This window comes from Myxocyprinus asiaticus, chromosome 21, assembly GCF_019703515.2.
Source record: "Myxocyprinus asiaticus isolate MX2 ecotype Aquarium Trade chromosome 21, UBuf_Myxa_2, whole genome shotgun sequence".
Lineage (NCBI taxonomy): Eukaryota > Metazoa > Chordata > Actinopteri > Cypriniformes > Catostomidae > Myxocyprinus > Myxocyprinus asiaticus.
In genome coordinates, this window is record NC_059364.1 from 387,501 (window position 1) to 410,275 (window position 22,775).

Sequence of the window (22,775 nt, forward strand, 5' to 3'; positions counted from 1 at the left end):
AAGAACCCAAGTGCAGTTTATTCCTTATATACATGGTAAATCCAGAAACATGAAACCAAACAAACGACTTGACACTAAACACAAACATGAGCATGAGCATGAACATGGACTTGACTTGACTTGACTTGACCTAAGCACGTCAACACAAACAAACATACAAACAATACCTGACTCTGATACAATGGAAACATGAGAGTTAAATACATGGACATGGGAAACATAAACCAATGAACAAATAGAACTCTAAACAAGATAACAAGACAATGAGCATAAACCAATGACATGATAGAACCAATAACAAGACTATGAACCAATGGGAAACAGACACAATGAACATGAGGGAAACAGGATGATTACATGACTTGACATGGAAACAGGGAATCACATGACATGGCAGGGAAACAGGAAATAACATGACATGGAACTGCTTTTCAAAATAAAAGACATTAACACAAAAAATGAACAAAAACAAATCTAAACGTGACATTTCCCCCCCACTAGGGGCGGCTCCCGATGCCCCAAATCATAAACACAGAGTTCAAGAGGGAGCTGGGGTTGGTGGTGGTGGCCGTGGCGACTTGACGTGTCTACATGGCATGACATTGTAACATGGTAAGACAGGGTCACTGACTTGGCCGTGGTAGGCGTGGGCGCTGGCTTGTTGGCCGTGACAGGCATGGGTGCTGGCTCATTGGCTGTGGCAGGCATGGGCGCTGGCTCGTTGGCTGTGGCAGGCATGGGCACTGGCTCGTTGGCCGTGGCAGGCATGGGCGCTGGCTCGTTGGCCGTGGCAGGCATGGGCGCTGGCTCGTTGGCCGTGGCAGGCATGGGCGCTGGCTCGTTGGCTGTGGCAGGCATGGGCGCTGGCTCGTTGGCCATGGCAGGCATGGGCGCTGGCTCGTTGAGCAGAGGTGGGCCTGGACCATGGAGCAGGGGTGGGCCTGGATCGTGGAGCAGAGACAGACTGAAGTTTGGCTGTGACATGGCATGAAGCACACTCTGTCGTTGCTGTGACATGGCAGGGAGCAGACACTGGCGTTGCTGTAACATAGCAGGGAGAAGACTCTGGTGTTGCTGTGACATGACAGGGAGCAGACACTGGCGTTGCTGTGACATGGCAAGGAGAAGACTCTGGCGTTGCTGTGACATGGCAGGGAGCAGACTCTGGTGTTGCTGTGACATGGCAAGGAGAAGACTCTGGCGTTGCTGTGACATGGCAGGGAGCAGACTCTGGTGTTGCTGTGACATGGCTGGGAGAAGACTCTGGCGTTGCTGTGACATGGAAGGGAGCAGAATCTGGCGTGGCTGTGACATGGCATGGAGCAAACTCAGGCGTGGCTGTGACATGGCATGGAGCAGAATGAGGCTTGGTTGTGACATGGCATGGAGCAGGTTGAAGGGTTACTGTGACATTGCAGGGAGCAGACTCTGGTGTTGCTGTGACATGGCATGGAGCAGAATGAGGCTTCGGCTTGTGACATGGCATGGAGCAGACTGAAGGCGTTATTGTGACATGGCATGGTGTAGACTCAGGATCTGGGGCAGAAGATGGCGCAAGCTCTGTGACCATGACGTGGGACCCTGGCCAAGTGCAGTTTATTCATAATATATGTGGTAAATCCAGAAACATGAAACCAAACAAACTTGACTTGACACTAAACACAAACATGAGCATGAACATGAAAATGAAAAAAAAAAAAAATTAATACACACTGTTTTTCAAAAATATAGCTGCAATATTTAAACATAATGCGTGTTTGCATGACTCTAGTGTGATAAAATCGCTTACTAACCATGTCTGTGTAAAGTTATCCAGTATTTTAACGGCTTTGTCATGACTATGTAATGCAGGTAAACCATGGACACAAATAAGAGAGCTTTGAGTTTTCAGATTTCATCATTGTCTTCTGTTTTTAAACAAGCCATTGTGATATTCTGTGCATGATCAGACGCATAGAGAAGATCTGATGGATATATGTGCTATCTTAACAAAACAGTCTCCCCTCATAAACAGCTCAGAATCGAATTACGTATTTGGTTACTCTACTATCAATCACATTTCAGAGTTTACGCGCAGACCTCGTTTTTTTGTGACATCGCATCAAATTTAGTTTTTTAAACTGTAAGAACAAAATGGCTCAATAAAACAAAAACAAAAACACTTTGCCCATAACAATAAACATAATGAGTGCTATAATTGTTTTTATACCACAGGTCTGTTGAATGCTTGATTCTGATTGGTTGACAGATGTTCTAAGGTGTGCAATTATTTTCCAGTAAATGCACAACTATGACGCAGTTCTTGTTTTTGATCTAGCAACAGAGGTTCAGGCTGTATCAAAACAAGACGCTGAATCTGTGCTGGAAGAAAGTAGATCCACTCACAAGAGCGTTTTATGGACGCAAATTAGAAAATGTCTTGAGGTGTTATAATCGTGGTATAAGCGGAATAATTGACTTCGGCTTGTTGAATTATTGAAAAATAATGCACTGCAATCGCTGTGCATTGTGACCACATTACCACCTCGAGGTGTGCATTATTTTTCAAAGATTCAGCTGTCCCTACTCTGTGCAACCTGTACATATCTGTTAAACATCTCAAACATCATGACAGTATCTGCTGCAGAGATCCACTTCTGAAAAATAAAGTCAGATAGAGAAAGACAAATGTTTCCTCTGTAACCTTACAAACACACAGATCAAGACTCATTAATGGTGTTTGTTAAGCCCCTCTTGTAAAACCCTCTCTTTTCTGATTGTGCAGATCTCTAATAATGAAAATATTCTGTTATTAGTTATTTTATTTTATTTACAGACAAGCCACACAAGTATGGCAGTCCTCCATATAAGTGTGTTATTATGTAATAATATGTCATCATGACAGTTCAATGTAAAGCGTGTGTGGTTGAGTTTCTGTGTATGATCATCTATGCAGGTGTGATTGAGAATACAGCTTCATTATCCTGGAAACTCACACGTGTGTAACAGACTCACAAAAGACACAAATGAGAAGATGAAAGATGTGTAATAATGATCACTGCTAACATGATTACAGAAGGTTACCATTACCAATGCTGAACTAAGATGATGTGCACTTTGTACATAATTTGAACACATTTATGATGTTCACGAAGACAACTAAAGACTAAGATAAAGTCTTGTTACAGCAACCTGTTTACTGCATAAAACTGAGGATACTCTCAAACTTATTTTAGTTCAACACTGCCATCTGCTGTGGAATCAAACATCATCTGAACACCTACAACAAATCAAATTTAAATCCTTAAATGCAAAGCAGTTAACTAACTAAAGCAGTAAGTGACTCTGATGATGGATTTATTTTATTTGAGGTGTAAGGAAGCATGATAATTCAAATTTAAAGATTTAAATATATACAGGTGCATCTCAATAAATTAGAATGTCATGGAAAAGTTCATTTATTTCAGTAATTCAACTCAAATTGTGAAACTCGTGTATTAAATAAATTCAATGCACACAGACTGAAGTAGTTTAAGTCTTTGGTTCTTTTAATTGTGATGATTTTGGCTCACATTTAACAAAAACCCACCAATTCACTATCTCAAAAAATTAGAATATGGTGACATGCCAATCAGCTAATCAACTCAAAACACCTGCAAAGGTTTCCTGAGCCTTCAAAATGGTCTCTCAGTTTGGTTCACTAGGCTACACAATCAAGACTGCTGATCTGACAGTTGTCCAGAAGACAATCATTGACACCCTTCACAAGGAGGGTAAGCCACAAACATTCATTGCCAAAGAAGCTGGCTGTTCACAGAGTGCTGTATCCAAGCATGTTAACAGAAAGTTGAGTGGAAGGAAAAAGTGTGGAAGAAAAAGATGCACAACCAACCGAGAGAACCGCAGCCTTATGAGGATTGTCAAGCAAAATCGATTCAAGAATTTGGGTGAACTTCACAAGGAATGGACTGAGGCTGGGGTCAAGGCATCAAGAGCCACCACACACAGACATGTCAAGGAATTTGGCTACAGTTGTCGTATTCCTCTTGTTAAGCCACTCCTGAACGTCAGAGGCGTCTTACCTGGGCTAAGGAGAAGAAGAACTGGACTGTTGCCCAGTGGTCCAAAGTCCTCTTTTCAGATGAGAGCAAGTTTTGTATTTCATTTGGAAACCAAGGTCCTAGAGTCTGGAGGAAGGGTGGAGAAGCTCATAGCCCAAGTTGCTTGAAGTTCAGTGTTAAGTTTCCACAGTCTGTGATGATTTGGGGTGCAATGTCATCTGCTGGTGTTGGTCCATTGTGTTTTCTGAAAACCAAAGTCACTGCACCCGTTTACCAAGAAATTTTGGAGCACTTCATGCTTCCTTCTGCTGACCAGCTTTTTAAAGATGCTGATTTCATTTTCCAGCAGGATTTGGCACCTGCCCACACTGCCAAAAGTTGGTTAAATGACCATGGTGTTGGTGTGCTTGGCTGGCCAGCAAACTCACCAGACCTGAACCCCATAGAGAATCTATGGGGTATTGTCAAGAGGAAAATGAGAAACAAGAGACCAAAAAATGCAGATGAGCTGAAGGCCACTGTCAAAGAAACCTGGGCTTCCATACCACCTCAGCAGTGCCACAAACTGATCACCTCCATGCCACGCCGAATTGAGGCAGTAATTAAAGCAAAAGGAGCCCCTACCAAGTATTGAGTACATATACAGTAAATGAACATACTTTCCAGAAGGCCAACAATTCACTAAAAATGTTTTTTATTGGTCTTATGATGTATTCTAATTTTTTGAGATAGTGAATTGGTGGGTTTTTGTTAAATGTGAGCCAAAATCATCACAATTAAAAGAACCAAAGACTTAAACTACTTCAGTCTGTGTGCATTGAATTTATTTAATACACGAGTTTCACAATTTGAGTTGAATTACTGAAATAAATGAACTTTTCCATGACATTCTAATTTATTGAGATGCACCTGTATATATATATATATATCTTTTTTTTTAACCAGTACTAAATCATATATTATATAACGTTATGCTTTTAAATGATTTCAAACTATTTATGGACGTCTTTTTTTTCTGAGAAATTTGAGCCATGAACCATTCTTTTAAAACCTTTTTATTACAAAACAGAGTTCCTAATAGTGTCTAAAGTTTAGTTTGTTGAAATCTTGTAGTAATAGTTCTTACTAGAAATGGTCAATGTCTTTATTATCTAACATATGAACAGAATTAAAAAATAAAATTATAATCACTAACAATGATAGCTGTCAGTTCTTTTTTTTTTCTCTCCCCTTTTCTCCCCAGTGTGGAATGCCCAATTCCCAATGTGCTCTAAGTCCTCGTGGTGGCGTAGTGAGTCGCCTCAATCTGGGTGGCGGAGGACGAATCTCAGTTGCCTCCGCGTCTGAGACCGTCAATCCGCGCATCTTATCACGTGACTTGTTGAGCGTGTTACCGTGGAGACATAGCGTGTGTGGAGGCTTCACGCTATTCTCCGGCATCCACGCACAACTCACCACGCGCCCCACCAAGAGCGAGAACCACATTATAGCGACCACGAGGAGGTTACCCCATGTGACTCTACCCTCCCTAGCAACCGGGCCAATTTGGTTGCATAGGAGACCTGGCTGGAGTCACTCAGCACACCCTGGATTCGAACTCGTGACTCCAGGTGTGATAGTCAGCGTCAATACTCGCTGAGATACCCAGACCCCTGATAGCTGTCAATTCTAATGTTAATAATCTGCAAAAGATGTTTATATCAAGATATTACAGGTTGATAGAGAGTGAGAATGTTGCCTGTGTTTGGAGCAAACATGGTAAACCGCTACATAAGGAATACAAACATTGAAAAATATCATTAATTAAAATGTTTTTCAGCATACACTTAATTTGAGAGTTTATGCTGAGTTTGGTGTTAATGTCTTTGTTATACTGATAACCTGTTGAGAGATTCATATCTTGTTAACTGAAGTTTATTTAAACCTGGTGTAAATATTTCCATCATGATCTGCTGGTGTTGGTGAGAAATGTTTGTCGTGTTGTGATGCTGCAGGATCTCTCCACTAGATGGACACACAATCACACACTGAGACGACACATTTATTCAGCTGTTTATAATGACATCAGATCCGACCATACACATACAGAATTGAATACAGTACACTTTTCTCTTATATCTCTTATATATCTCTCCATCATGTTTGAAACTTCATCACTTCATCAGTTTCACAGTTCATGTCTGTTATGAGCTGAGGGGTCATGATAAAACAAGTTAAAGAAAACTCAATACATCATACATGAAATTAGATCCATGTTTAACATTATCATAATTCAGAAACCCTATTTTACATAAAAATCAGGTTTCCATATTGAGACAAAGAATTGTACTTTTGTGGTGGACTGTTTGACAACTCATTCCTCCACTGTTTTTTTCAAGGTTCAATTGCATTTTTGTAATTTATTTTTTGTCATAATTAATTTGATGATGATGATGATGATGATGATGATTAGGGTACATCAGGGTACCACAGTACTTTCTTTACCACCTGTTTCTCACTATACACTGCAGAAATATTCCTGATCCATGAGATCGTTACGTTCAGTGTGTAATTTCTGATTTTGAGGTAATTTGATGTAACATTTAATCATTTTTAAAATGTTGCAAATGTATGTAGCTAATGAAAATCCCTGAAATTATCACATGTATTTTGAGACAAAACACTTACAAAATCATTTTCAGTTTTGTTCATGGTGATTAAATCAAACGTTTTATAATAACTGTCCAATAAGTGAAAGGATAGTATTTGGGGTCAAAAGCCCCCTGTTGCAGGAGCTAAAGACCCCCCATAAATACATTAAGTGGGGTGAATAGATTTGTTTGAAGTGGGCTCACATTGACTGATCCAATCACAATGGAGATTCATTTCTTTATAGAATACTTGAGATCTTCTGAAATGCCAAATGTGATTGAAATTAAAATGAAACGGTTAACTCTTTTCTGAAGTGCTTATTTTGAGTAAGTATTATTTTCATTTGTTACTCAGAAAAGCCTCTTTCTGTCTTAAAAGTATTTCCCTAAATTGACCAATTTTGCCCTTTAACTATTGCCCCTATATTTACACAATATCACTTTAACCCCCCTGGGGGCCTTTTACTCCAATTGTCACCTGATTTAAAAAATAATAATAATTTTAATCAAAACAGTTTTATGTTATTTCTTTTCAAACAATTAATATGGATCCATCATTAATTAATAAAAAGAAATGTCATTTTTCAGTTCCTATACAAAATAATAATAATAATAATAATAATAATAATAATAATAATCACATTTTTCTTAAAGGGATAGTTCACCCAAAAATAACAATTCTATCATCATTTATTCACCCTCATGCCGTCTCAGATGTGTTTGACTTTCTTTCTTTTGCGGAACACAAATGAAGATTTTTAGAAGAATATTTCAGCTCTGTAGGTCCATACAATGCAAGTGAATGGTGACCAGAACTTTGAAGCTCCAAAAAGTACATAAAGACAGTCTTCTGAAGTGATATGATAGGTTTGGGTGAGAAACAGATCAATATTTACGTCCTTTTTTTTTTTTTTTACTATGAATCTCCACTTTCACTTTAACAATTATTTTTCTTTTGTTTTTTGGCAATTTACATACTTCATGCTCATCGCTACTGGTCGGTGCTGGTTAAAGGGGGAGATTTACAGAAATATAGAGCTTAAATATTTATCTGTTTCTCAACCACACCTGTTATATTGCTATAGAATATATGGATTAAACCACTGGAGTCTTATGGGTTACTTTTATGCTGCCTTTATGTGCTTTTTGGGGCTTCAAATTTCTGGTCACCATTCACTTGCGTTGTATGGACCTACAGAGCTGAAATATTCTTCTAAAAATCTTCATTTGTGTTCTGCAGAAGATTGAAAGTCACACACATCTGGGATGGCATGAGGATGAGTAAATGATGAGAGGATTTACATTTTTGGGTGAACTGTCCCTTTAAGAGGAGTCTTTACCCCTGTTGTACTCTGTAATGGGGTCAGTGCTGAGCGCCCTCTACAGGTCACACTCATACAGCGTCTGTCGGAGCTCCGCCTCAGAGATTCATCAGTCCCAGAACATCTGATTCATTCATGCTCAGAGATTAAGGGCGCTGGAGAAGATCAGTTCAGAAGATCCGATCAGAGGCGATCGCAGAGTCCAGCGGCTGAAGTGATGATGGCGGCAGCGCTCGAGAGAGGAGGGCTTCGGGCCGCCTTCCTGAACCCGGGCAGCGGCGGCGGCGGAGCAGCTCCCACAGCGGCGGCAGGAGCAGCAGCGGGCGGCGTGGCGGCGGTACTGTGGGGCTCCGCGGGCTCCGGATCTGTGCCCGTCCCGATGAACCTCTTCGCCACCTGGGAGATTGACCGCTCCTGTCCGAGCTGTGTGCCCAGGTCTGTGCTCACTTTAATACAGTGTGTTTCATCTGGAATCAAGAGTGTGTGTTTGTGTGTTTGTTGAAGTTCAGCATCACTAATCAATATTCTGATGGTCACTCTTATTGATGTAAAGTTTGCACAACATGACAGTGAAGTTTTGCCTAACTGAGCAATATTATTGTAAATCTTACTATAATAATATATTTTTGTTATATCTATTATTTTTATTTATTTATTTATTTATTATTATTATTATTATTATTAATAACACCAACATACAACAGAATATTGAATTGGTAATATTATTATTATTAATAATATAAAAAAATAACAATAATACATTGTTCTTGTTTTCCTTACAAAAAACTACTGTGGCAGTACCATAATACAGTCATTTTATCAGATGGTAACACGAGTTTAGTTTGGTAAAATTGTTACTTATATCCAATTTTACAACTTTGTTGCCATGATGACATAAGGCTGTAAACCCTGTAATCCTGCAAAAATTATGATTTAAACAGCTTTGCTCAAATAATGCATGAGTTTAAACAGAAGAATTAATGTAAGTGCTTTTATAAAATTATAAACTTCACATTTCTGCCTTTAAACCCTCCAAAAATGACCCCACTGACTTCCATTGTAACACAGATTTTATACTACTGTATAAAAGTGTAATATTCAAAGCAGTCGCAATAATACTCATAGTAACAATAATATAATATTAAATGGTTATTATTATTGTCTGTAAGCAGTATCATATAAGCAAGTGTACTGAATATCAGCATGTTGTGATTCAGCCGTAGCAGCCTCAGCTGATCAGATTGTTTTCATTAATACTGTAAAGCTCTGTTGTGCATCTTTTTTTTTTTTATTATTATTAAAAATAATATATATACTGTGTATTTTATTTTATTATTTGTTGCCTAAGTATCGAGTTAGTATCCATACGGAGGTACCAGGGCTGGTATTGTACTGAAGCCAAAATTTTGGTATCGGAGCAACTCTAATTTGGACAACTTTATCACAACCTACTGGTGAAATCTCCAAACTGCAAATGCAGGAACTGAATTTAGACTTTGCGCTAAGTTAAGAGGTGGTATTGAAACATCTTAGCGTAATGACACATTGCGGTTTGCACCACTGCATTTACATACAATACACCCACAGTAGTGCAAACACTCCAAACCCATGCCCACTTGCACTTACAATTAGCGCTCTCACGAAAATTGGATAAGACGTTACGCACGGTTGTAGTGTGTAGTGAAAATAGAGCCCATGGGTTCATCTAATCAATAATCCCGTATGCTGGCAATTTGCCTTCTTGAGCTGTGTGAGTTGAATGCGCTGAATACCGGCAAAATGAACCACTTTTAAACAGGTTAATTACCTAATTAACACATCTTATTTATACATGACATTAATCACTATACCCACAACATACAGTATGTGTAATACTGCAACTTGACAATGAAGTGAATGAACAGCTGAACTTAAAGTTACGCGCTAGTCAGAATATGCAAAACTTATGTTGTGAATACGCCGTTTCAGGAAAAAACATGCGACACGCAAAACAATATCTTAAACTGACTAAACACGGACAATTAATAACAGTCTTTAAAGCATGAAGAATGCAGAATACAGTCACTTCTAAACAGTAGTTAATACTTCAGTATATTCATTATATGCTGTTAATTCAGAAGGTTTTCTCAAGGACATTTGAACAGTATTTTAAATGAAGCCGTTATATGTTTGATACATGTTTAAATTAAGAAAATCTTTACACATTTTTTTTTTCTTAATGTTTAAATATTTTATTAAAGTCTAGTCTGTTACTGTTTGACACGTTGACTAAAACTGTATGCCATTTTAATCAGAATAAAAGTGACTAAAATGAAATATTGACTATTTTTAAAGGACATTTTCACTGTAAAAATGAGAACTGGTATGCGATTAGATGTTGTTTTTGGATCAGTATCATTTGTTGCATTCTGGTATATTTCATTTTCTGTCTCTGTTCTTAATTTGGGGAATTAATGGGGAATTTCAGAATGCTTTCACACTCCCATCATCATCACCATCATCATCATCTGTTTCTGGTTTTCTTCTGGGAAGTGATTGGCTGTTGATGTTCATTCCTCACATGGAGATTCTCAAGCTGACTCTCCAGTGTGTGAACTTCCAGCATCTTCAGTGTTGTTCAGATGTGAGAGACAGTGTGTTCAAGTGTAATAATACAGTGTAGTGGTGTCTACACTACTGTAATAAACAGACCGAGAATGATGTTTTCAGAGAAACACTTCTTCAGGCTTTGGTGCATTTCACAGTTTTTGTGTCTGACTGCTGAGGTCAGAAAAACACAAGTGAGAATGATGATTGTGGTGTTTATGATGACATCAGCAGAAAGCAGCAAGATAGTTCAGTGATGTCAGTATTACTGTGATCAGGACAGTTGTGTCTCCAGATGTAAGTGTGTCCAGGACTGTAGCGTTCAGCCGATAAAACGCTTCACTGAGGGTCTGTTCAGGTGCAGCTCCATTAATCAGCTCTGACCTAGATGTGTCCCAGCACTCGCCGCTCGTGCATTCATCTTATCCTCTCGGCCGCTACGGCAGCGGAAGACGAGGGGTGTTCCCATGAGGCCGACCGCCAGGGTTTCTCAGTGCATGTGTGTTTAAAGTCAACATGAAATCAGATTTTACTCTTTATTTTCTTGATGCACATTCCTGGTCTTTTTGTGATTATTTATAGTTAAAAAGTACTTAAATATTGATCTTTTGTATCGCTTTATAAGACATTCATTTAACCGCTGGAGTCGTATGGATGACGTTAATACTGATCGTCTGTGCTTTTTGGAGCATCAAAAATCATGTTACCATCCACATCCATTTAAGGACCTCCTGAGCTGAGATATTTTTCTATTTTTCTTCAGTTGTATACTGCTGAAGAAAGTAAGTCATACACATGTGAGATGGCATGAGGGTGAGTAAATGATGAGATGATTTTCATTTTTGGGTGAACTATCCCTTTAAAGGAATATTCCGGGTTCAATACAAGTTAGTCTCAGTCGACATCATTTGTGTCATAATGTTGATTAGCACAAAATTAATTTCGACTTGCTCCTCCTTTTCTTTAAATCTGTGTTCCAGTGAGACATTTACAATGGAAGTCAATGGGGTCAATTTTTGGAGGGTTTAAAGGCAGAATTGTGACACTTATAATTTTATAAAAACACTTACATTATTTCTTCTGTTAAAACTCATGTATTATTTGAGCTGTGAAGATGTTTAAATTGATGTTTTATGGTTTATGGCATTATATCGTCATGGTAACAAAATAGTAAAATTGTCTATAAGTTTCCACAGATGTGGTTAGTAAGTGATTTAATCACAGTAAAATCATGTTAACACACATGTTGTTTATGTCTTGAGTCTATACTTTTAAAACAGTGAGTATTTGAATGTTTGACCTAATTGACTTCCATTGTAAGTGACTCACTGGAACACACATTTAAAGAAAAGGAGGAATGAGTAGAAATGAATTTTTGTGGTAATCAACATTATGACACAAATGCTGTCGATTGAACTTGTATTGAACCTGGAATATTCCTTTAATGTTAACCAATAGTAAAATAAGTATTTGTTGTAGGTAATGTAGCCTTTCTAAAATCTTGTCAATATTGAATATAGTAATTTAATGCAAGTTAATGCATTAAGCCTTAAAGCTCTGAAGGTGTTTTTAAAGATTTCCTGTTTCAGCGGCATACCCAAAATTAAAGGCTTATAACTCGACAAAGAAACAAGGAGGATCAAGTGTTTGGTATCACTGTAAATATACTTTGTATTGATATAGATTATGATACATTCTGAGACTCTCAGTCTAAGAAACTGCTAAAAAATCACACAAAAAAACATTAACAAAATTTGACATTATATATCTCTGGGTGTAAATAAGGTGGCTCAGAAAAACTGCTTTTGTTTTGTTCCCAGTCATGTCAACTGTATCTGAGAAAAAGTTTGGGTTAGATTCACTAAACAGTTGCGCCACTTTTGCATGTGGTATTTCAGTGCAAGTACCTGTGTCTTATTCACTAACCACCTGCAGTCATGTTTAGCATGCGCAATCAGCGCTGAAATTGCGCTGCGTCTTCAATATTTAAATGAAGTCATTGTCATTCCGCACAAACACGCCTCCTTTCTATGTAAATTAGGCTCATTAAAGATTGCGCTTCATTCACAAAACTCCGTGCAATTTGTCCTGCACAATTTACATCACGCTATTACCACCAAATGAAAGTAGCCTTTAAAATTGATTTTATTTTAAATAGATGTTTGTGAACATTTTCAACTGACCATTTCAGCAGTAATTAATCAAATCCGCATCAAATGATGTTGAAGAGCGTTATAACCTGGCATATATCCAGATGCGCGGTGTCGTCAAGCGCACGTTCTGCATGTTTAAGAGATGATCCAGGTGTCTGGATCAAAGTGATGCTGTTCAGTCCCGGCAGGGTGCGTCAAATATGGCGGTCTGCGGCATCCTCGGCTATATTGCGCTCAGAATCAGACCGCAAGATCAGAATTGCATGTGCAAATTGCATTCAGCAGCAATTATCTGCATAATTCCTTTAGTGACTCTAAACGAGCGCGGTTAGCACGTGCAAAAAAACAAAAAAGAAAAACGCCGCTTTTAGTGGGTGCAATTCATTCTTACAAAAATAATTTATCAGTGTCCAAATATGTCTTCAAGAGTCCAAAAGCCTCTCCAAACAAATAAAACATAATAATTGTACATAAGAACTAATTACACATGCAAACACAACAATGACTAAAGGTTTATATAGCATGCAGACATGATTTTAGTAATGAGATTTCACAGAATGAGTTTCATTCTGTGTCATTTGAGTCATCATTGAGTCTGTATCATGTATTTGGTGCCATCTCCTGGTGGTCATATGTAACATTGTGCTTCATGTGGATTATCTAATGATCTATGCATCTGATTATCTTGTGTGTGGACTCGTTTGAAAGATAATCACCTCCTCTAAGTAATGATGTGTGATATTTTATGTTCTGTTTATTTGTCTTGAAGTTAAAACATTGCATATCAGCAACACCAACGTAATCGTCAAAGACATATACTTAGCTATTACTCGCTATATTTGTGTCTGTGTGTAAAACAAATAGGCTGGTTGTATTCTACTCTTTGAGAGCTTTCCAACAACATATATGACACATGACTATTTGATGAGTTTGATGTTTTTACTGATTGCAATAATATGGACAGTGCAAATATTTTTATTATAAATGATCAAACTGGAACACTTCTGATTTGTCTGCAAATTTTAAAGTACTTGTTCAGTTTTGGTCATGATGTCTACATGCATTGGAAAGTAGAGCTTCTAAGCTTTCAAACGATACCTATTTTGTGTTGGTCAAGACTGTAATTATTAATATTTTGATGATTGTTTTTTTCTCGCAGGCCCATCCGAGCTTAAAGTGTTAAAGCTACAATGATAATAGTAAATATTGCTAGCTTTGAAAACGACGAGTTATCTTTGGGACATGTGTTGATGCTCTGGAGAGTGAATTTGTCTCCACGTCCTGATCAAAACTCCTCTTCAGAAGTGTGTGCCAGCGATGTTTCAGTCCTCCACAATCCACTGCAAACTCACATTCACATCTGACTTCATTCTGGTATGACACGCCCACTTTACACCATCCAATCAAATCCTGATCTATAATATCAAGTCCGGCCCTACACTGTTTTCTCAATGAGTATCTTGTGTAGTTAAATGAATGTTGTGAACATCATGCTGGTTTTAAAAAGTGTTTGTCACCAGTGCACAAGCTGTTATGGTTTAGAAAGTTTATGTCCTACCATGATGATGGCTGGAATTAACCAATTAAATAGCAACATACAATCATCCAATGAATAGGAGAGCAGCTAGTTAGTATGGAAGAAAGTAGTGGTTGTAACCAAACCATAATGGTTGTGTAAGCATTGACATTGATGCTTTCTCCAAGGTGACTTGTGGTGCAGTCAGGGAATATAGGACATGACAAACTGCTCTATACTGAATGAGACCATCAGTCAGTGGTGAACAGAGATGATCACTTTCTTCATGTGTATTCTATATTTCAGCATCTGTGTGAATGAATGTAGGTCAGTGAGTGACTCATCAACACAAATCATGAGCAAGAAAATGAGAATTAAAGACAGACTTCTGTCAGAATGGAGAATATTTAGGACATTTATGAAACATTCAGGCTGTCTCTGTATGAAGACGTTTAAGTTTGATGTTTGAATGATAAATAAACTGAACTAGCTGTGAGATTTCTCTTGTTATGTCCAGAGATGTTCATTCAATCACAGTTATTTAAAGTCACTGTGTTTGACAGTGTTTGTCCTCGGACTGTGAAAGTGTGGAATTTTGTCTTTATTTGCATTGAATCTGTGTGTTGTAACTGAGATTTCATCTATCTAAACCTATCCGACATGGAAGTATTCACCGCTAGTGTTTATATGACTTAAATACATTTACAGTCATGTTTCTCTCGCATGGATGATTCATGTTTTATTAGTGGTTTTGTGGTCTCTGGCGAGTGAGTTTATATGAGAACAGCTGCAGTTAAAATCATCTGTGAAATCAGCGAGACTCGGACCACAGCGAACGACACAATCCTTGTCAGTATGTGAAATATTTACCCACTTTAAGTGTGACTGTTTTTGTATGAATGTTGTGTAATGTGCTGCATAATTGTCTGCAGTGACGTGTTTGTGTTTGAGATGCTGCAGACGAGGGCAGATTAATCTCACACAGATTAGAAGCTTCTACACTAATTTCTTGAGAGGATCAATTGATCATTAGACAGATGTGGAGTCAATAATAGTTTGCATTGTCTTTTTGCAGAAATGTATTGGCTATATACTTCAGTTGTGTTGAACATATGGTAATGGAGGATTAGATCATGTTCAAAATTATATTGAAAAAAGATGAATAAGTTTTAATAATAATTCAGTATTACTGTGGATAATATTCAACTAGGCTCCAAAAATAAGTGAGGGAAGTTCATTCAAATTCTTTTTTAGTAAAAATATATTTAGGTGAATAATTATTTGTATTAGGCTACTATGTATCCTTGGGTGCATACAGTATATTTAAATATAATTCTTTGGAAAAATTTGGCAAATATGCCTTTATTATTTTTAACTCTATTTTTACTTTATGCATTAATCATTTTAATTCTTCTCGACTACAATGGCTGAAATGATAAATAAATAACTTTTTAGCCATTTCAGACAGAAATGAGAAATTAGAGGTTGAACAATAGTGGATTTTGCCGATAACTAAGGATGTGGACAAGGCTGCCAATAAGGAGGGACGACTGGACCTTTTGTCCCTGGCTTCAGCGGGAGATGCAGGACTTGACATTAACACCCGCCCACCTGACAAATGCGGGTAGAAATCGGCAGTGGCGGGTAACTCCGTCGCTCTTACTAGCCACAAGGTACGAGGTAAAGAGACAACTGTGTGAAATTCATTGACATCGATTACCAGGTTTTTAAAATACACATCAACATCCAGATTAAAACATTTTAACGGCAGTAACACTAACTGATATCTGGTATAGATTAGGGCTGACGATTTAACGTGTTAATTCAGCGTGATTAATTACATAAATAAAAAATTATGCGTTAAAAATGTAACGCAAGTAATCATGTCCCTGGACTGTGATAAGGAATATTCCTTCCATCTGTTGGAAGGAATCTGCAATTCCAGCTTGTAGTACCACCTGTTTTCTCCAGGGGGCAGTAAGCGAAACTCCAGCTGTATAGACAACACACAGTTTATACAGAGAACAAACCACACTCACCGACAGCAGACAGCACAAGATGAGAACACGTTCTTGTGTTCAAACACAGCTTGATGGAGCACAAATACGAATGCAGGGATCTCAAGACGTGTTTTTCTTAGCTTCAAACAATGTTTAACTTGACACAGCGACCTAAAGACGGTATGTTTATGATGCAATGCAAACGAGACGCTCCAAAAGCATGTGATGCAGGTGTGCATTGATGCGTCCTTAGAAAAGCCCTCATAATAAATCTATCTCGGACTGATTGACGAATTCAATTGCTAAATTGATTGTGTGAACTGTAGGCCAATGATAGGCAGATGACATAAGTTCAGTAATATGGAAATAAATGAAATATTGCATACTTAAACCACTTTTTGAATTTTCTTTTTAGTAACACTTTACAATAAGTTTCCATTAGTTAATGTTAATATTAGTTAATGCATTAGGTATCATGAACAAACAGTTAACATTATATTGTTGTACAGCATTTATTAATCTTTAATATTAGTTCATAAAAATGCAATTGTTGATTGTAAGTTCATGTTAGTTCATAATGCATTTACTAATGTTAACAAACAACTTTTGATTTGAGAAATGTATTAGTATATGTTGAAATTAACATTAACTAAGATTAATAAAAGCTGTAAAAGTATTGCGCATTATTAGTTCATGTTAACTAATGTAATTAACTAATGTTAACAAATGGAACATTATTGTAAAGTGTTACTGTCTTTTTTAATGCTTTACTCGTGTGCCACAATGATGTAATGCATTTTACTTATCTATATTATTATTTTTTATAATATATATTTTATTTGTAATGATTTAAATATAACTATTTATAAGTATTATTTGATTATTGTTATTTGAGGGGATTTCGAATCTAGTATTTATATATGCGATCAATTGCGATTAATTCCATTAATTAATCAGCATACCATGTAATTAATTAGATTACAAATGTTAATTGACAGCCCTAGTATAGATGCATATTAAAATGATTAGGGCGAGTCTATAAGACTTCCTTTTTGTTACCCCTACCGGTGAAGAGCTGGAAACTTCTGGCAAACATTTGTGGCGAATCAAAAGCTCAGTTGCATGTGAACATAACGAGCGGCATGTTTCGATTTTTTGTAAGGGATGGCAGGGCACGTTTCTATATAGTCACATTTTTCTTTGCATGCCCGCGCTTAAATTTAGAACACTTGATTATCTAATCAAAATAACAAAATATGCACTGACGTGAGGATAAAGAGAAAAATGAATATTGTCAATGATGACAGAAGTAGATATAGCAAATCCCCACGAGGTGTCGGTGTTTGTTTATTTCACCTCTAGAGGCCACTTTTATACTGTTGAAACTTATCGAAAATTTTCAATTGGCTGAAAAATAATGACATATAATTTTTGTAGCCCTAGTGTGGTTTGTTTAAAACACGCTGAGATCCAGTCAGGGGCCTCCTCCTCCTCTTGCAGGCGTCTGCATTCCTCCTGCAGCTGGTTGAACACATGTGGATGGCCGTTTGGCGTGAGAAACCCCTCAGAACACACGTGTGTTGAAGAGCATTTATAAGTCAGGCAGCAGATCTGTGTTTGTTTAGTGAAGTGCATGGACGCTGTTTTACCTCAGTTATCTTAAAAAGAGTCTCTGTTCTTGTTCTTTGACAATGTTTTTGTCAGATTGCTTTATCAGATGTAGGTTGTCATGGAATGATCTGTGTCAGTTCTGTGGTTGTCATAGGAACAGGCCCGTGTGAATGTGTTTTGTTTGTCCCTGTTTTGAGGGTATTTACACTTGGTCACTTTATGCGTTTTAAATGAGCAGTTTGCCATTCTTGGTGGCAATGTGTGCACATCAATTGTCTCGAATCCGTCTTTGAGGGCATTTGCACTTAATCGTTTCATTATCAGATTGGTGTCCAATCAGTAAAAACACATTATGTGACCAAGTGTAAATCCCAGTAATGTCAGATAAGAGATTTATACTGTAATTCATCTTTCACATTTCTGAATATAAACTTATTGAGGAACAATTAGAAACTAATTTATGCTGAGACCAAACAAGTCTGATATTATTTTGGTATGTTGGATATATGTTTGTTTGGGATGAGACGATATATAAAATTTCGATATATATCGCGAACCAAAAAAATGACCGATATTTTGAAATTTGCAACAATGTTTTCTGTCTATGTGATCATAAATGAAAGGACGCATCAAACATCATAATCTCTCTATCACTTGATTTTACCACTACTGCACTTTTATCTACACTGTTTACAGAGTTCACACAAGGTCCTTAAACGCTTGAATTTAGCTTTTAGAAATATAAGTACTGGAATACCTGGAAAATCTCCTTGTTTTGATGAAAACATTTCCTCCGTGTAATGTGTGTCCATCAAAGATGAGGCGTCTTAATATCCTTTCTGTTCTTTATAGTCAGATAAAAAAGTCAAAAGAAATATTAATTTTAATCTCACACAACATGGTTGTGCTTCTCGTTGATGTTCGCTGAAGCGGAACACTGTGAGCCGCTCGTTGAACTCTTAAAGTGACAGTAACCTTTTTAGCATTTCTTATACAAATGAACGTAAACTTAGTGTTATTACTTATAAAGTATGCACATTATTTCAAACAGTGATAGCTCATATCATTATTATACAGTACATACACATTTTTATAATATTAATTAATAGAATGTAGAATTTTTTAAACGTGTTAAAAACGTGATTAAAACAATGATGAGTTAAAACGTGATTATAATAATGATGACAAATTATTAAAATATAAAAACACACTTTCACATACTTTTTTCAGGACAGGTTTTGTTCAGTTCTATTTGTTCTGCATCTGATCAGACTGAATGTATCTCACTATTTCTGAAAGCTGATTTGTTTGGGATCTTTTCTTAAAGAGAAACTCTTATTATTTAAACTTTGAGCATTTATATTATGTATTAAAGATCTTTATTTTTATGAGAAATTATAATGAGCATTTTGCTCAAACATTTTTTCTGAAAATAAAATATTCTGTAACATTTTGTCATTTAAGTGTTATTATATCAAATCGTGAACCTCATATCATATATCGAACCGAATCATGAGAGAACCGTTCGATATACGATAATCTTGAATACTACTATTCTAATACAATTGAAACTTTGTAATGCAGCACTTTTCATACCGATGTCTCCTTAAGATGAATCGCTTATGATGTTTTATTCCTCTTTTGTAAGTCGCTTTGGATAAAAGTGTCTGCCAAATGAATAAATGTAAATGTAGAACCATATCATCTAATCCCTAATGTTGATATATATTGTATAAATATTGTATATATATAGAAATGTACATATCATAATGCCATGTTCACAATCGTTTGTCTTCAGTCATTGATGAAATTATAGAGTACAATGGAGCTTGTTTACAGATTATTGCATTATAAGAAGAAATGTAGAAATTTGAATGAAACTTCTGCTGTGGAGAGACAACAACATGTATTTAAAAAATGAATGTAAATAATTTATGTATTGTTATGAAACTGTTTTCACTCCATACACGTCATTAATAACTGAAGATTGTCAGACTTTCAGACCCTAAACAGCATCTCTGTGTCTCTGTCACCTGTATAAAGAGAGACTGATTTGAGTTCAGGGATTGTTGGGGGTGTTTGATTAATTTAGGAATCTAAAACTCCAGATTTTCTCTCTATATCCTCAACAAAAGCAGAGAGATTACAGGTCATAATTCCCCTGGAAATTGCAGCTTTGTCAAAATAAATTCTGAGCCCATAATAATGATTTGATAATAACAGAGAAATGTGAACAGTTACTTAAAGCCACTCTTTTGATGTTTTGTCCTTAACATGACCTCAAAGCAGCTCAAATATGAATATGTGTAATATTACAATAATATCTGGCATAAGCCCCCCAAGTTCAGTGTTAAACACTTCTGACAAAAATAAAACCTAATTAAAATAAGGTCGTAATAACTATAAATGTAATTTACGTTCATGGTACTGTAGCATCTTAAAGCAATAATAATCATAAACATTACAGATAAAAGAAAGCCTGATTTCTCATGAAGGTGCAGTTTATAGCGGCGGGTTTTTCACTCTCTCGTAAATGTTGCTGAATCGTTGCAGTGAATCTCAGAGGAATAAAATGATGAATGTGTTTTTCAGCAGAGGTCAGAATCATTACAAACCAAACTTTACCTCACATCAGTGTTTGTGCTGCACTTGTGCTGAGAAGAATCGAATGATTTGATTGATTATATACAGTCACTGTTACTGGTTTCTGCTTGTGTGGTTAATGTACTGTATGTTGTTGTGAGTCACAGAACAGTTTCAAAATATGGACAACTTGTCAATACATAAAGCACATTTTATGTGTTTTTATTCAAAGAAACCCACATACAAATTGGCATAATTTGGTGCCGTAGTGCTTCCCATGGCTGCCCCTTTAGTTTGGATCATCTTTGTATCTAAATAAATTAGTTTTGTTCGCTCCAGATTGGTTAACGTTTTGATACAATCAATACTTGGTCTTTTGTTTTGATGTGGATTTCTTAAAAAGCATCAGTAGCTTCAATGCCTCCCTCGTGTGGTGTGTAAGTATAAAGAGACTCAACATGAAAGGTGACGAATAATGTATCATCAGATAATTCAATAGTTTTCAAGATCGTCATCATGTCAGTTGAATCCTTTGCAAAAGAGGGTAATGAAGACACGATAGGTTTTAAAAAGTAATCAACAAAGGTCGAAATGTTCTCAGTAAGAGACCCAATCCCAGAGATAATGGGTCTTCCTGGAGGCTTTTCAAGATTGTTATGTATTTTTGGAAGTATATAAATAACTGGGGTAATTGGGTGATCAACCTTCATGAAAGTAAACTCCTGTTTTGTGATCTCGCCTGCATCCAGTGTTGCAAGTATTCATGAATCTCAGTCATAAAAACCTTAGTGGGATCAGAATTCAATTTTCGATAAAAGACATTGTCACTCATTGTGACTACGCACGGCTGGCCCTCAGTCGGGCTAATGGGCCGAGGAGAGGGATAAGTGCAGCAGGATGCGGCAGTTCGAGAGAGAGAGAGCCACACGCAGCTGCAGTGTGTGCGTTTGTGTTGTGTGTCTTTTTGTTTCTATTAAATATTATTTTGACTGTTCAGCCTGTTCCCGCCTCCTCCTTTCCCATCCTTAACCTTGTTACATTGGTGCCGAAGCCCGGGAGGGAGGAGGGATGCGCTGTCGTGGAGTCCTCTCCACTGCTGTCCACCAAGGGGAGCAGCCACGGCCGTCCGCCAGGGGACGTTCCATCCACCAGGGGTCGGAGGACTGGCTCCGGTCCACCCGGAGAGGAGTGGCTGTCGTCCACCAGAGGGTGGAGGAGTGATAGAGGACCAAACCCAAGTTTTTTTTCTCTCTCTCCTCTCTCTCTCTCGCTGTCGCTCTGCGATGCCCTTTCCCTCTACTCTTTTTTTGTTTGTTTTGTTTTTCCCTCCCCTCATCCCCCTCCCCAGCCCTAGAGAGGTGGGGGAAAACCTCCTGGCAGGTGGGGCTAAAAGGGCATACAAATATACACTAATGAGCCAAAACATTATGACCACCTGCCTAATATGCTGTTGGTCCTCTGCGTGCCGCCAAAACAGTGCCGACCCGCCAAGACCCCTGAAGGTGTCCTGTGGTATCTGGCATCAAGACATTAGCAGCAGATCCTTCAAGTCCTGTAAGTTGCGAGGTGGAGCCACTGTGGATCGGACTTGTTGGTCCAGCACATCCCACAGATGCTTAATCAGATTGAGATCTGGGGAATTTGGAGGCCTTCATCATGTTCTTCAAACCATTCCTGAACAATGTGTGCAGTGTGGCAGGGCGCATTATCCTGCTGAAAGAGGCCACTGCCATCAGGGAATTCCATTGTCATGAAGGGGTGTACCTGGTCTGCAACGATGTTTAGGTAGGTGGCACGTGTCAAATTGACGTCCACATGAATGGCCGGACCCAGGGTTTCCCAGCAGAACATTGACCAGAGCATCACACTTCCTCCACCGGCTTGTCGTCTTTCCACAGTGCATCCTGATGCCATCACTTCCCCAGGTAAACAGAGCACATGTACGTGGCCATCCACGTGATGTAAAAGAAAACATGATTCATCAGACCAGGTGCTGTCTGCCCCAAGGTCCAGTTCTGATGCCCGCGTCCCCATTGTAGGTGCTTTTTACAATGGACAGGGGTCATCATGGGCACTCTGACTGGTCTGCGGCTACGCCGCCCCATATGCAGCATGGTGTGATGCACTGTGTGTTGTGACACGTTCCTCCCACAACCATCATTCAAATTTTCTATGACTTGTGCCACAGTAGACCTTCTGTCAGTTCGGACCAGACGGGATAGCCTTCGTTACCCTCACGCATCAATGAGCCATGGGCGCCCGACACCCTGTCACCGGTTTGTGGTTTGCCCTCCTCGGACCACTGTCGGTATGTACTCACCACTGCTGACCAGG

General features: G+C 38.0%; 1 protein-coding gene across 2 annotated transcripts in view; it reads left to right on the forward strand.

Annotated features, from left to right (window-relative positions):
* The first annotated feature begins 8,176 nt into the window (after positions 1-8,176).
* The window catches only part of LOC127411926 (phosphofurin acidic cluster sorting protein 2-like), an 84,484-nt gene continuing 69,885 nt past the window's right edge, over positions 8,177-22,775 (forward strand). For both annotated transcript variants that reach the window (XM_051647837.1, XM_051647838.1), the window contains exon 1: positions 8,177-8,427. In XM_051647837.1, the coding sequence (XP_051503797.1) occupies positions 8,210-8,427 (218 nt within the window). In that variant the 5' untranslated portion in view covers positions 8,177-8,209. The remainder of the gene's footprint in view (positions 8,428-22,775) is intronic.